The sequence below is a fragment of the Accipiter gentilis genome, chromosome 29, assembly GCF_929443795.1.
Source record: "Accipiter gentilis chromosome 29, bAccGen1.1, whole genome shotgun sequence".
Taxonomy (NCBI): Eukaryota; Metazoa; Chordata; class Aves; order Accipitriformes; family Accipitridae; genus Astur; species Astur gentilis.
Window position 1 is genome coordinate 3836445 of NC_064908.1, and position 15075 is coordinate 3851519.

The 15075-nt window shown below is 47.9% G+C and overlaps 3 protein-coding genes across 3 annotated transcripts in view; 1 reads left to right on the top strand and 2 right to left on the bottom strand.

Moving 5' to 3' along the window:
- Positions 1-15075, bottom strand: part of SNRPE (small nuclear ribonucleoprotein polypeptide E) — a 302587-nt gene that overhangs the window by 191339 nt on the left and 96173 nt on the right. The window lies entirely within an intron of this gene.
- Positions 1-15075, bottom strand: part of LOC126051937 (uncharacterized) — a 183807-nt gene that overhangs the window by 90061 nt on the left and 78671 nt on the right. The gene's annotated exons all lie outside the window — the stretch shown is intronic.
- On the top strand, positions 7055-9883 carry LOC126051943 (zinc finger CCCH domain-containing protein 11A-like; the record flags this gene model as incomplete). Its single annotated transcript, XM_049831880.1, is given in 7 exon segments — positions 7055-7138; positions 7324-7443; positions 8070-8193; positions 8642-8802; positions 8804-8844; positions 9147-9283; positions 9819-9883. Coding segments are annotated over 7 exon segments (702 nt in total), but the record flags the coding sequence as incomplete, so codon positions are not given.

The window sequence follows — 15075 nt, forward strand, 5'->3', positions numbered from 1 at the left end:
TTCAGACACGTTAGCCTGCTGGTGCTGCCTTTTCTAATGGAAACCATGCTTTTAGGCTTCCAGGCCCTGGTTTGATTGCAAATATTTGGCATTTGTAGGTGCTCAGTTTGTTGTGTTGCAGTAAAAGATCCAGAAGGGGTTTTTATCAGCCTGACATTAAGCCGTAGCTCATCATGTATTACACCACCTTACAGACCCTCCAATGTGCTTAATTGGACTCTCATGTTCCTGAAGTTGAGTGAGATTTGTGAATGAGCTAATGTGTCGACAGCACGTGGCGGAAGTAGCGGTTGGGTGAAGTGCAGTAGCAGCAGAGAGAGAGGCTAATGTCAATACGAGTGTCAGTATGCAAATAAGGGGATAACTGGGAAAACCGGGCAGTAATGCAAGGGCAGACCTATAGAAGATGGTATTATACAAGTAGCCAATTTTTGAAGCGTTGACCAGGCTGACGGTGGCTCTTGCGGACAGTAGCGTGATACGAGTCTGTGTATAAGTGGTGGTGTTCAGATCTGCACAAATTCCTTTGAAAGGCAAAAACCGTGGGGCACTACTACTACGCGTAGTCACTCGTTTCTGTGGTTTGGCTACCAGAAGAGTGCCTTTTGCTGGGACGTGGGCTAGAAGGACAATGCTCTTAGTGGCTACTGGCTTCTGTGCAGTGAAGAGCTAGATTAGTCTTTGTCTTAGGGGAGGAGCCTGTGATTCAACTGAATCTTGGCGAGAGGATGGGAAAACGGAAAGCCTCCAGAGGAAGAGCTTTTTGTGAGGCGTTGTTCGGGTGCCCTCATCTAAACGTGACTATGTTGAAGGGTATTTTTGCTGCGTGCCGGAGGAAAATACATTTTGGCAGAGATGTGTATTGACGGCAGGCAGAAGTGGCAAATTTGGTTATCAGCTGAAAGGCAAATCTAAGAAAAGATCCCCGGAAGCATGGAAGTTTGTGGCTGACTGTTCTAAAATCCGCCTCCAGAGAAACGTTCTTAAAGTATTGCTTGTTTCCTCTCTTTCTGAAGCTGGTAAAAGTGTCCTTCCGTTAAAGCGCAAGCTTGCTGACAGGCTGGGGAAGAAGACAGAGGTTCTGGAGAGTGCTGACAAAGCACCAAAGAGAGGTGCAGCTACTAAGCAGACATGGGGATTTGATGCACAGATTTTCTGTTTAGGTTTGCTGTTTGTCCTTTCTTCTAGTGGTTCTTTGTGCGTGTTGGTTGCGGGCTCAAGGTAGCTCTGAATCCCAGTGACGTGACGGCTCTCATTTCGAAACGTGAACAGCAAATGGAGATTTATGCAGCCTACCCAACTTTTTCTGTTCTCTCTTGTAGTTCAAGTCCCCAGGTCTCTGAAGGAGAGGCTAGGACTGCCCTCTGAACAGAGCCGTACAGAGACAGGTACGAACTGGCTATTAAGTATGCTTTCCCCTTTTGTCTTTCCATGAGCTTTCATACAGCCCTAAAAGTGAATTTAAAAAACCCTGCCTGATTCCTCTTGCTCGAGTGCTGAAGCTCGAGTGCTGTTTAGCTGCTGGCTAAATACACTTAACTAGAAGGACTGTGGCGCTGTTAAGAGAACCTGTTTGTTTGTTGGGTTTTTTTTTCCTGAGGCAGAGCAAGACGGTATCAATTCTCTCTTCCTTTTACTCTAGCCAAACCAAAGGGGTGCCTGAAGCCTTTGGATGGGAAAGCCACCTTCCCCAGAAAGCAGCCACTGAAACGTAAGGCAGCCGAGAGTCATCCGTCTGCCGTGGCGGCTGTGAAGCCACCGAGTGCCACTGGTGGCGACGGGAAGGAGCCTTCAGCTAAAAAAGCGGCTGTGGTAAGGAGAGCGGCTGAGGCAGTAGTGGGTCCCTAGTAAAATTTATGCCCAAGTTGTAGCCTCCTCTTGGAGAAAAGATGGAAGACTGAAATGTTCTACGGGTCTCCGTTCCCTTTTAAATCCAAAAGTGGTCAACAGGACGCTCGTAGTACCTTTCTGCTCTTTACGAGGTGAATGGCAGTGTTTACATAATGCTCTGCCATGTCCTTTAATTGCTGCGTTCTTTAAGAAGACCCAAGGTCGTTAGTAAACGTTAAGGGAATGCTAACTTTTCTTCAGGTGTGCCCTGGCTCTGTATTTTGGTTAAGGCTCAGCACTGCCAGAGGAGAAGCAGCGGAGGAAGAATCTGCAAAGCAGTCTTTGACCTGTGTATCATAAAAACCATCTTGCTTCTTCCTAGGCCCTTGTTCCGGCTTTGCCAGAGGGCAGCCTCTTCTCCATAGGCGGGAGAGGAAAACCCCAAACCAGGTAACAACCACAACTTGTTCTTTCGCTTCATCAGTGTGCCTTTCACGTGAAACGAAGGTTGTTGGTTTTTTTTTTCACACGTGGAAAAATGAGAGTTTTGAGATAATTCATGCCAAAATCCAGCAGAGGAAAAACTCGTCTGAAATAATAAGTTTCTAGGAGCTGGCTGGACTGCTTATCTAGATCCTTGTCTGAAAATGCTGCAAGTTGGTACAGCTTTTCAGTGGCTTCTTGGGTTTTCTGAACGCCTGCGGAGGTTGACTTGGTCACCCTTTTGCAGTCAAATTAGTAAAGGTGGCAAAGTGCCTGTGGCGACAAAAACGGAACCTTCTTTGCCAGACCCCAGATGCTGTGTCTTCGCGGATAAATCCCCAAACTGCAAAATGTACCTGCTGGTACATTGGACTCTAGAAGCAGCCCCAGGTTAATTGAATAACAATCCCTGCGTAAGGCTGAGGGGTAGGAGGGATTAACTACCATTTTAAGAGCTGGTTTGCAGAAAACATCTCTCTGCTTAAGGAATGTCATACACTGATTTGCTCTCTTTCTTGTTCTTCCCAGTCCTGAACTGCATCCTGGAAGCCCGGCAGACTCTGTGGCACCGTCAGAGGTCTCAAGCTCGACCTCAGCTTCCTCAGGAGTAGCAGTAAAGACAGAGGGGTTGAGCTCCACAGGGGCCTGGGAAGCCCCCTTCTCTGTAGAAGACGACTTTGAGCAGTTTCTTTGGGAGATCTCAGGAGGCAAACTGGAAGAGATAATTGACCCGGACCCAGAGAAGGATGAGGATGAGCTCCTCATGGAGCTTGCTGAAATGCTGGACACCTGAAGCGCATAGTCTTAAGGCTTAAAATAAAGAAAGAAATAAATGGAAACTGATTCTTTTGTTGGATACCCAGAGGTGATTCTTTTTCTAGCTGAGGCTTTGCAAGGAGTCTTAAAGCACAGGTGAACTGGTAGACATTGGGAGTACCTGCACGCAGTTGTCCTGAACTTCCCTGCTGGTCAGACATGCGGTCTGAATTTGTGACCCTGCAGAAGACAGCTGAGACTGGGGTCTATTGTGTACCCTGCCACCAGGGATCGTTTTCCCTAGCAGCTACCTTTTGAATCATTTTCTTAAAGTTTTGAAGAACTTGAGTCTCTTCCTACGAGGATTTGTGAAGGTGGGGCGGCCCTCAGGCATTTGCTGCTGGCAGAGGAAAAATCGGTTGTCGGAGTGGATTGTCAATACTTTCTCTTTGGAAGAAAACACTTGCGTGCTTTGATAGTCCACTGTGCTGTCTTTGTTCCTAGAGGAAAGGTCTGAAACCAAAACTGAGCAAACTGCTGTTCCGGCTCCAGAAGGGTCACCCAGCCCCAAGCTGCCGATGCTTTATCCTGCCAAAGGACTTTCTCCCGCTGGGAGCAAGCATGGAGTTTCTGCCAGCATGGGTCGGTCGGTCGGTCGGTCACTCGTGGACTTTGGGAGAGAGGAAGAGCGCGCGAGAGCCCGGCGAGGAAGGCTTTCCCCTCGCTGCTTCCCTCCTCCTGCTCTGTTGTCAGCCTTCACTGTCCCCGGCCTAGGCTCTGTCCGTGGAGACGAGGTTTGGTGTATGCCATGGTTTCTGTAAATATTTTATTTTTCGCTGTTATGCCCGTATTCTCCTGAAGGTCCTGTATTAAATGTAGCCTGGCCGCCTCCGCCTTCACCGGTAGTTGAGCTGTTCCCCATGACAGCAGTTAACAGCATTTTTACCAAACCCTGGCGCAGGAAAGGTGCAGGTGCGTGGTCTGTCTGTGGGGCGTCCTTAACGCTCCGCTCCAGAACCTCATCTTCCGCTACCTGCAGAACGTGAGTACCGCCGGGCTGCCGCGGCTTCGGCCCCGTGTGCGAGGAACGTCCTGGTGCTTCTTGCGCAGGGCCCTTCGAGCCGTGTGGGGAGCGGGGCGGCACACCGGACGGGTCTTTCCGAGCATGCGGCTAGAAGGCTGCATCACTGTGAGTCTCAGGATCTCTTTGGATTGGGTGTTTTGTTGGTTGTTCTTCAAATTTATAAAACTGTTTCTTCCTGTCAGGAAAAACTAGCGTGGGGGGTGCCTCTCCAATTAATAGTCTTAATTGTCCAGCCCACGTCAGCACAGCTCACGATAGTTTGTGTCGTTGTTGCTGAAGTTTAGAGCAGGGCACGTAGCTCAGCGGCGGCTTTTGTTGCTGATTTTTAGGGCTTTGATGAATGTGTGAACTTGGTGCCGGACGACGCAGAGGAAATTCACTCCAAACCAAAATCAAGGAAACAGCTGGGTATGTCAGTATGTCTGTGTAAGCCGAGCGATGCCTGAAACCTGGCTGCGTGAGCCTTCCCCGTAGCAAGGCTTTAAAGCATGAAAGGTGTGAAGAGGGTTGAGTTTGGAGTACAGTGAGCGGATACGGGCTAGGTCTCGGTTCCTGCTGTTTCTTGAGCTGGTGGTTTTGTTGAACGTGAAGGAGAAAGAATCTGCCTCTGCCTGAGACGAGTCTTTGTCTTTCAAATGTGCGTAACAACGGATGGGCTGCGCTGCACTTTTTCTGCAGCCCGGGTGGCTGGAGGGGTCCAGTCAAACTCCTGCTCAGGAATATGGAAGGCGACAAGCGGAATGCTGAGCTGCTTGGACATTCAAAAGAGCTAGATCTGAGGGGATTTCTCTTGTTCCCCCCATGGTGGTGGATATAGTAAAGTTGCACTATACAGGTGTGTCTCACTTCCTAGGGAAAAGAAATGGCACCTTCTAGACCGTGAATTCCTCCTGATTTGTGTTGGAATGCCTCTGCTGGGCAAAGCAGTGGTCCTTACTTGCCTTCCATTTAGGAGTTGGCTTGTGCAAACTGCGGAAATCGTGCTTGAAATTTCATTTAATTATCAATGGCATCAGCAGCACACCCAGTAATTTCTAGGAGGAGATGCGTAGGAATCTGCATGACACAACAGTCTGTTTTCGAAGGTGCTAAGGGTGAAAAGTGAATAGTCCCATCAATACTGAAGAAGGGAAGGAACCCTTGCACTTAACAACTGTTTTTCTTCCCTTTGACAAGCAGTCAAAACCCAATAACTAACATGAGAACCCACCTTGTCCTCTCTTTATTTCAGATTTGGGAAAATTCCCTGCCAGAAAAAAAAAAAACCTTCTTGAAAATCCGCTAGTGTTTGTGTGAGTAGAAGGTTCCAACCTTTTGCTATTAATTTGTAAGAACCATTTCATTCCGTTTTGTCCAAGAGAGTCAGAAATACTTGCACAGAAACGCGCAGCGTCTGAATGAAAGGGGTCAGAACCGCTTGAATTTGAGCTTTATCTGGTGTGGTTGCAGGTTTTATGGCATTTAGTATCTTTAAAAGGGTAAGAATCAAAGTATCTGACTTCGCATGAAGAAAACCTGCTTGTGGCTAAAGAAGATCAGTTTCAGCTCTGGAGGCACCAAAAAATCATCAGCTGTCGAACTGGACCTAAGCCATCTTTTCAAACCTTCCGTGATCTTGCTGCAATGCATGATGATGGATATATGGATTAGAGAACAGCGTATGAAGGCAAACTTGTAGCATTGGCTCTGATGTAAAAAGAGAACAAATTCTTTCCTAAAAATCAAAGTCATCCCAAATTCTTGGTATCATGCAGCCATGCCACTTGCAAAGGAAGCATTTCCCTGCCTCTCAAAGCTTGCGGTATCCTCGATCTGCTGTCTCCCTGCTGTTAATTGATTGCAACTCCGCGTGTCCGATTAGGGCTGAGAGTTGCTCTCGCTACGGATATCGTGCAACATAGGCTGTGCACGCTCGCGTGTGTAGAAACGTTGATACTGTATGCGTGTAGGTAGGTATGCCTGTTTGTGTGCTGACCCCCAAATCCCTCGTGTTATAAAGCATCAGCCTTGAAGGCACATTCATCAAACCGTTACGTAGATCTTTTGGGTTTGCCGGTTCCCTCAAAATGAGAGACTTTCTATGCAGTCTGCTGTGGCAAATAGCCCCACATTCTAATTTTCACTCTCACTCTTGCTGACTTTATCATCACTCGCTCTTGGTGTGTGCACAAACAGGTATGTGTATGTATGTCCAGACAGTATTTAACAGGTAGAGTTGACTAAAACAACTGTAAGGAGTGGAAATTCTGGCTATTCTGCTTCAGCTGTGGACAACTTGGCTTCAGATTCTCATCCAGAGAATGAGATGTGTTAGCAAGAGCTTGTCCTGCGCTTCAGACGACATGATGGGTGGTTTGCATACGCATCATAGTGCAGCATTCTCTGTGTAACTTGTGACACCGAGGGCGCTGTCAGGCTAGTGGAGTGCGGTGACCAGCAGGTAAATCATCAGCAGCTGTCTGCGTCTGGGGTAAGGCTGACGGATTGACAAGGGGGATGAGAACACGTAGTTCCTGGGGCTCTGCCTTCCTTGTGATCTGGCTGTCCTAATCAACAGGGGGGGCGTTAAGCATCTTTAATATTTTTGTAAGCGATTAAAGGCACAAAGCAGAGCAGCAAGAGAGACTGCCCAAGTGAAATACTTTGTGCTTTATAACCCGCAAGTACCCACAGGTAGGGGCAATAATACTCCTCTCGTGCGTTAGCTGGGGTGCAACAAAAAAGGTTAGACCGGGGAGTAGGACTGTTTCTCCTTTTTCACTTACTGATACCTTTCTTTAGGGTTACTTTGAAAAAGACGATTTGACTGATCGAGCCGTCAGGAGACTTTCCGTCCAAGAAAGAGCGAAGGCAGCTCTTACGAGGACTGGAGGAAGTCCCTGCTGAGAGCGAACCCTTCGAACCTGAGCTCGTTCTCAGACGGTGTCGATTATGTCCAAGCAAGGGGACGACTGCTACTTCTATTTCTATTCCACCTGTGACAAGGTATGTTTGGGCTGCTTTTGCTTTGGGGTTTCTTGTTGAGTTTTTAGGAGAGGAGGGGGCGGAGACATCCAGATGTCTGTTAACTTAAGAAGCAGTTAGATTCTGCTTCCAGTTCTACTAGCATGGATAATTTTTGAGGCTGTACTCTTTTAATTTCCTCTTTGTGGGTTTCCTTTTGGTTACAGGGAGACAGCTGTTCCTTCCGCCACTGTGCGGCTGCTCTGGGAAGTGAGAGAGTGTGCAGGCGGTGGCAGGAGGGTCGCTGTTTCAAGCCTACCTGCAGATTGAGACACATGGAAGTCGATGTGAGTGTTTGCCTAAAGATGTGTTCTCCAACTAAATCCCTGAAAGCATTTTTCCTTGCTGTCGGCAGACTGAATGTGCTTGTACGTGCTAGATTTACTTGCTTTCAAATGATACTGGTTTCTGTTACTTGGAGGGGGGTGGGAGGAAGTTGGGGGAAGAAAAATCAATTTCTGAGGTATACCTCAGCAAGACATTTTTGTATTAGGTGCTGGCGTTGTTCTGACGTCTTGGGGTAGCACAGGGTGGGGAGGGAGAAGATGGGAAGGAAATAAGGCTCTGAAAGAGAACTTGAGATAGATTCAAGCTAGGCAGTTCAAGGCATTTTTCCCCTCTGAATAATCCCAGTATTTTGCACATTGTCTTAGTTTAACCCACCCTGAACTGATGTGTGCGAGCCCGCGACTTCTCCAACGGAACGACAGGAAAGCTAGATAATATGTAGTAGTTACAGCTTACGCAAGTTTTGTCGATCTGCCCTGAAATGCTTTCAGTGATAGACTGCCCTTGGGAATGATGTTTCCGCACTGCACTGCGATAGCCCTGTCTCTGGCATGACGTGTAACTATGTCTCTTAGCAAGCCTAAGGCGAGTGTTACCACGAGCTTTTCTTTCTTTCTGTCTTCAGAAAAAGCGCAGTGAGATTCCTTGCTACTGGGAGAATCAACCAGCTGGCTGTCAGAAATCCAACTGCGCGTTCCATCACACGAAAGGACGCTATGTTGATGGGCGCTTCTTCCCGCCAAGCAAAAGTGAGTTTCTTGGGCCCTTTTCCTTTAAGCATGAAAGAATTAATTCTGAATATTACTTCGGAGTGGGTACAATGCCGTAGAAGGCATCAAGTAACTGCTCACTGATGAGCGTAGGGAGAAGTGAGCAGTCACAGGCTCTCAGCTAAACGGACTGTAATTCTGGTGTTTAATTTTTTCTTTCACGCTCAGCTTCTCTGTGCTTTGTGTGATCTTTGCACTTCAGGTGGCTTTCCCTTCATTTCATCCTTTCTGGAGGGTAGGGTGGTGAGATGAGTGTGTGAAGGGAAGCCGTTGTTCCTAGTGTGTTCGTAGGGGTGGGGAATAGGAAACTCTGAATTCAGCAGCCAGGTGGGTTGTCTACCTTATCTACCGTATCTAGACAGTGAGTGCAAGGTCGGGGTGACAGTTTTACATGGCCAAATGAGAGATGGTCCTCGTCTTCCTCTAGCTACGCTTCCAAGTCCACCTGAGCCTGCAGAAGATGATGTGAAAATGGCTCAGGCGTCACTGCAGCAAAACACACTTTCTGTCCAGTCAAGTCCCACTCCGCAGCTGAGGGGGGTGATGAAAGTGGAAAGCTCTGAAAAGGTCCCAAGTCCTACACATCCTCCAGCCAGTTGTAATCAGTGCTGCAGATGACGATGAAGATGGGTACTTTTTGCTTACTGAAGGCATTTCTACTGGAGGTGAATGTATAACTTCACAGAGTGCCTGAACTGTGTCGTGTTTAAAGCTACGGACGAGAGTCTGGAGTCTTAAATATTTTTTTCCCCGGTATAGCTCTCGCTTGTATGAGCCTGTCAAGTCAATGCAGCTGTTTAAAAAACACCTCCCGCAAACAGTTGCTTGTAGTTAAGAATGCGAACAGAATATGAACCGTGGACTGAAACGTCGTTGTACGAGCTACATGAGCATGAAACGCCTTGTATAATCCCTGCTCCATAACTGAAGAGGTTTTATTTTGGACTTTCAGAGCAGCTTTCTGAAGAAGGAGATGAAACTAAAACACCTGTCCAGCAACCAGCAACACAAGCCCGTAGTGGATCGCGGATAATTTCCACTGGGAAACGCGGGGCTGATACAAAGCAAGGTATTCTAGCAGCTGTAGTAGGATGGCTTGGAAGGAGAACTTGACGATGAACTCCAAAGTGATATGTTCTAAATCTACAGTAGAACATCGGGTAGCTGGATGGAGTCAGTTATTTCCACGAGCTCATTCCTGTCTAATACTGTCGTGTGTCCCTTGGGTCAGACAGGTCAACTCCTCCTTGTAGACTTTTGTAAAACAAAAGAGAGCCACAGCGTGGAGTTGAAATGCCTGCAAATGTGTCCTTTCAAACACTGTGGGAAGAAGCCATGTCTAATGGAATCTAATATCGTGTAGATGGATTAAAACGCTTAAAACTGCAGGTTTTACTCTGTAGGGTGGGAGGAGGGGTGAAGAAGGGTGCCAATCGCTTACCAAAATACCCATCCGTTCTATGGCTTTTTGTCCTGGTGGGGAGTGTTGAGAGGGTTTATTTGGAAGACTTTGGAAGGGTTCTGAGCTGTCAGAAGCTTGAGGATGTGTGCTCTTCAACATGTGCCTTTAGGCCTCAGCTTCATTAATGATTTTCTGTTTTCAGAGGACAATTTAAATTTTGGAATAAAAACACTTGAAGAAATCAAATTGGAGAAACTAAAGGAAAAAACAAAAAGCCAAGGTGGTGAGTTAATATCCCCTACTTGTAGTGACTACTATTGTTTCCATTTCATGGCTCCTCAACCGAAAGGTTAAGTAATAATTAGGATAATTCAGACACGTTAGCCTGCTGGTGCTGCCTTTTCTAATGGAAACCATGCTTTTAGGCTTCCAGGCCCTGGTTTGATTGCAAATATTTGGCATTTGTAGGTGCTCAGTTTGTTGTGTTGCAGTAAAAGATCCAGAAGGGGTTTTTATCAGCCTGACATTAAGCCGTAGCTCATCATGTATTACACCACCTTACAGACCCTCCAATGTGCTTAATTGGACTCTCATGTTCCTGAAGTTGAGTGAGATTTGTGAATGAGCTAATGTGTCGACAGCACGTGGCGGAAGTAGCGGTTGGGTGAAGTGCAGTAGCAGCAGAGAGAGAGGCTAATGTCAATACGAGTGTCAGTATGCAAATAAGGGGATAACTGGGAAAACCGGGCAGTAATGCAAGGGCAGACCTATAGAAGATGGTATTATACAAGTAGCCAATTTTTGAAGCGTTGACCAGGCTGACGGTGGCTCTTGCGGACAGTAGCGTGATACGAGTCTGTGTATAAGTGGTGGTGTTCAGATCTGCACAAATTCCTTTGAAAGGCAAAAACCGTGGGGCACTACTACTACGCGTAGTCACTCGTTTCTGTGGTTTGGCTACCAGAAGAGTGCCTTTTGCCGGGACGTGGGCTAGAAGGACAATGCTCTTAGTGGCTACTGGCTTCTGTGCAGTGAAGAGCTAGATTAGTCTTTGTCTTAGGGGAGGAGCCTGTGATTCAACTGAATCTTGGCGAGAGGATGGGAAAACGGAAAGCCTCCAGAGGAAGAGCTTTTTGTGAGGCGTTGTTCGGGTGCCCTCATCTAAACGTGACTATGTTGAAGGGTATTTTTGCTGCGTGCCGGAGGAAAATACATTTTGGCAGAGATGTGTATTGACGGCAGGCAGAAGTGGCAAATTTGGTTATCAGCTGAAAGGCAAATCTAAGAAAAGATCCCCGGAAGCATGGAAGTTTGTGGCTGACTGTTCTAAAATCCGCCTCCAGAGAAACGTTCTTAAAGTATTGCTTGTTTCCTCTCTTTCTGAAGCTGGTAAAAGTGTCCTTCCGTTAAAGCGCAAGCTTGCTGACAGGCTGGGGAAGAAGACAGAGGTTCTGGAGAGTGCTGACAAAGCACCAAAGAGAGGTGCAGCTACTAAGCAGACATGGGGATTTGATGCACAGATTTTCTGTTTAGGTTTGCTGTTTGTCCTTTCTTCTAGTGGTTCTTTGTGCGTGTTGGTTGCGGGCTCAAGGTAGCTCTGAATCCCAGTGACGTGACGGCTCTCATTTCGAAACGTGAACAGCAAATGGAGATTTATGCAGCCTACCCAACTTTTTCTGTTCTCTCTTGTAGTTCAAGTCCCCAGGTCTCTGAAGGAGAGGCTAGGACTGCCCTCTGAACAGAGCCGTACAGAGACAGGTACGAACTGGCTATTAAGTATGCTTTCCCCTTTTGTCTTTCCATGAGCTTTCATACAGCCCTAAAAGTGAATTTAAAAAACCCTGCCTGATTCCTCTTGCTCGAGTGCTGAAGCTCGAGTGCTGTTTAGCTGCTGGCTAAATACACTTAACTAGAAGGACTGTGGCGCTGTTAAGAGAACCTGTTTGTTTGTTGGGTTTTTTTTTCCTGAGGCAGAGCAAGACGGTATCAATTCTCTCTTCCTTTTACTCTAGCCAAACCAAAGGGGTGCCTGAAGCCTTTGGATGGGAAAGCCACCTTCCCCAGAAAGCAGCCACTGAAACGTAAGGCAGCCGAGAGTCATCCGTCTGCCGTGGCGGCTGTGAAGCCACCGAGTGCCACTGGTGGCGACGGGAAGGAGCCTTCAGCTAAAAAAGCGGCTGTGGTAAGGAGAGCGGCTGAGGCAGTAGTGGGTCCCTAGTAAAATTTATGCCCAAGTTGTAGCCTCCTCTTGGAGAAAAGATGGAAGACTGAAATGTTCTACGGGTCTCCGTTCCCTTTTAAATCCAAAAGTGGTCAACAGGACGCTCGTAGTACCTTTCTGCTCTTTACGAGGTGAATGGCAGTGTTTACATAATGCTCTGCCATGTCCTTTAATTGCTGCGTTCTTTAAGAAGACCCAAGGTCGTTAGTAAACGTTAAGGGAATGCTAACTTTTCTTCAGGTGTGCCCTGGCTCTGTATTTTGGTTAAGGCTCAGCACTGCCAGAGGAGAAGCAGCGGAGGAAGAATCTGCAAAGCAGTCTTTGACCTGTGTATCATAAAAACCATCTTGCTTCTTCCTAGGCCCTTGTTCCGGCTTTGCCAGAGGGCAGCCTCTTCTCCATAGGCGGGAGAGGAAAACCCCAAACCAGGTAACAACCACAACTTGTTCTTTCGCTTCATCAGTGTGCCTTTCACGTGAAACGAAGGTTGTTGGTTTTTTTTTTCACACGTGGAAAAATGAGAGTTTTGAGATAATTCATGCCAAAATCCAGCAGAGGAAAAACTCGTCTGAAATAATAAGTTTCTAGGAGCTGGCTGGACTGCTTATCTAGATCCTTGTCTGAAAATGCTGCAAGTTGGTACAGCTTTTCAGTGGCTTCTTGGGTTTTCTGAACGCCTGCGGAGGTTGACTTGGTCACCCTTTTGCAGTCAAATTAGTAAAGGTGGCAAAGTGCCTGTGGCGACAAAAACGGAACCTTCTTTGCCAGACCCCAGATGCTGTGTCTTCGCGGATAAATCCCCAAACTGCAAAATGTACCTGCTGGTACATTGGACTCTAGAAGCAGCCCCAGGTTAATTGAATAACAATCCCTGCGTAAGGCTGAGGGGTAGGAGGGATTAACTACCATTTTAAGAGCTGGTTTGCAGAAAACATCTCTCTGCTTAAGGAATGTCATACACTGATTTGCTCTCTTTCTTGTTCTTCCCAGTCCTGAACTGCATCCTGGAAGCCCGGCAGACTCTGTGGCACCGTCAGAGGTCTCAAGCTCGACCTCAGCTTCCTCAGGAGTAGCAGTAAAGACAGAGGGGTTGAGCTCCACAGGGGCCTGGGAAGCCCCCTTCTCTGTAGAAGACGACTTTGAGCAGTTTCTTTGGGAGATCTCAGGAGGCAAACTGGAAGAGATAATTGACCCGGACCCAGAGAAGGATGAGGATGAGCTCCTCATGGAGCTTGCTGAAATGCTGGACACCTGAAGCGCATAGTCTTAAGGCTTAAAATAAAGAAAGAAATAAATGGAAACTGATTCTTTTGTTGGATACCCAGAGGTGATTCTTTTTCTAGCTGAGGCTTTGCAAGGAGTCTTAAAGCACAGGTGAACTGGTAGACATTGGGAGTACCTGCACGCAGTTGTCCTGAACTTCCCTGCTGGTCAGACATGCGGTCTGAATTTGTGACCCTGCAGAAGACAGCTGAGACTGGGGTCTATTGTGTACCCTGCCACCAGGGATCGTTTTCCCTAGCAGCTACCTTTTGAATCATTTTCTTAAAGTTTTGAAGAACTTGAGTCTCTTCCTACGAGGATTTGTGAAGGTGGGGCGGCCCTCAGGCATTTGCTGCTGGCAGAGGAAAAATCGGTTGTCGGAGTGGATTGTCAATACTTTCTCTTTGGAAGAAAACACTTGCGTGCTTTGATAGTCCACTGTGCTGTCTTTGTTCCTAGAGGAAAGGTCTGAAACCAAAACTGAGCAAACTGCTGTTCTGGCTCCAGAAGGGTCACCCAGCCCCAAGCTGCCGATGCTTTATCCTGCCAAAGGACTTTCTCCCGCTGGGAGCAAGCATGGAGTTTCTGCCAGCATGGGTCGGTCGGTCGGTCGCTCGCTCGTGGACTTTGGGAGAGAGGAAGAGCGCGCGAGAGCCCGGCGAGGAAGGCTTTCCCCTCGCTGCTTCCCTCCTCCTGCTCTCTTGTCAGCCTTCACTGTCCCCGGCCTAGGCTCTGTCCGTGGAGACGAGGTTTGGTGTATGCCATGGTTTCTGTAAATATTTTATTTTTCGCTGTTATGCCCGTATTCTCCTGAAGGTCCTGTATTAAATGTAGCCTGGCCGCCTCCGCCTTCACCGGTAGTTGAGCTGTTCCCCATGACAGCAGTTAACAGCATTTTTACCAAACCCTGGCGCAGGAAAGGTGCAGGTGCGTGGTCTGTCTGTGGGGCGTCCTTAACGCTCCGCTCCAGAACCTCATCTTCCGCTACCTGCAGAACGTGAGTACCGCCGGGCTGCCGCGGCTTCGGCCCCGTGTGCGAGGAACGTCCTGGTGCTTCTTGCGCAGGGCCCTTCGAGCCGTGTGGGGAGCGGGGCGGCACACCGGACGGGTCTTTCCGAGCATGCGGCTAGAAGGCTGCATCACTGTGAGTCTCAGGATCTCTTTGGATTGGGTGTTTTGTTGGTTGTTCTTCAAATTTATAAAACTGTTTCTTCCTGTCAGGAAAAACTAGCGTGGGGGGTGCCTCTCCAATTAATAGTCTTAATTGTCCAGCCCACGTCAGCACAGCTCACGATAGTTTGTGTCGTTGTTGCTGAAGTTTAGAGCAGGGCACGTAGCTCAGCGGCGGCTTTTGTTGCTGATTTTTAGGGCTTTGATGAATGTGTGAACTTGGTGCCGGACGACACAGAGGAAATTCACTCCAAACCAAAATCAAGGAAACAGCTGGGTATGTCAGTATGTCTGTGTAAGCCGAGCGATGCCTGAAACCTGGCTGCGTGAGCCTTCCCCGTAGCAAGGCTTTAAAGCATGAAAGGTGTGAAGAGGGTTGAGTTTGGAGTACAGTGAGCGGATACGGGCTAGGTCTCGGTTCCTGCTGTTTCTTGAGCTGGTGGTTTTGTTGAACGTGAAGGAGAAAGAATCTGCCTCTGCCTGAGACGAGTCTTTGTCTTTCAAATGTGCGTAACAACGGATGGGCTGCGCTGCACTTTTTCTGCAGCCCGGGTGGCTGGAGGGGTCCAGTCAAACTCCTGCTCAGGAATATGGAAGGCGACAAGCGGAATGCTGAGCTGCTTGGACATTCAAAAGAGCTAGATCTGAGGGGATTTCTCTTGTTCCCCCCATGGTGGTGGATATAGTAAAGTTGCACTATACAGGTGTGTCTCACTTCCTAGGGAAAAGAAATGGCACCTTCTAGACCGTGAATTCCTCCTGATTTGTGTTGGAATGCCTCTGCTGGGCAAAGCAGTGGTCCTTA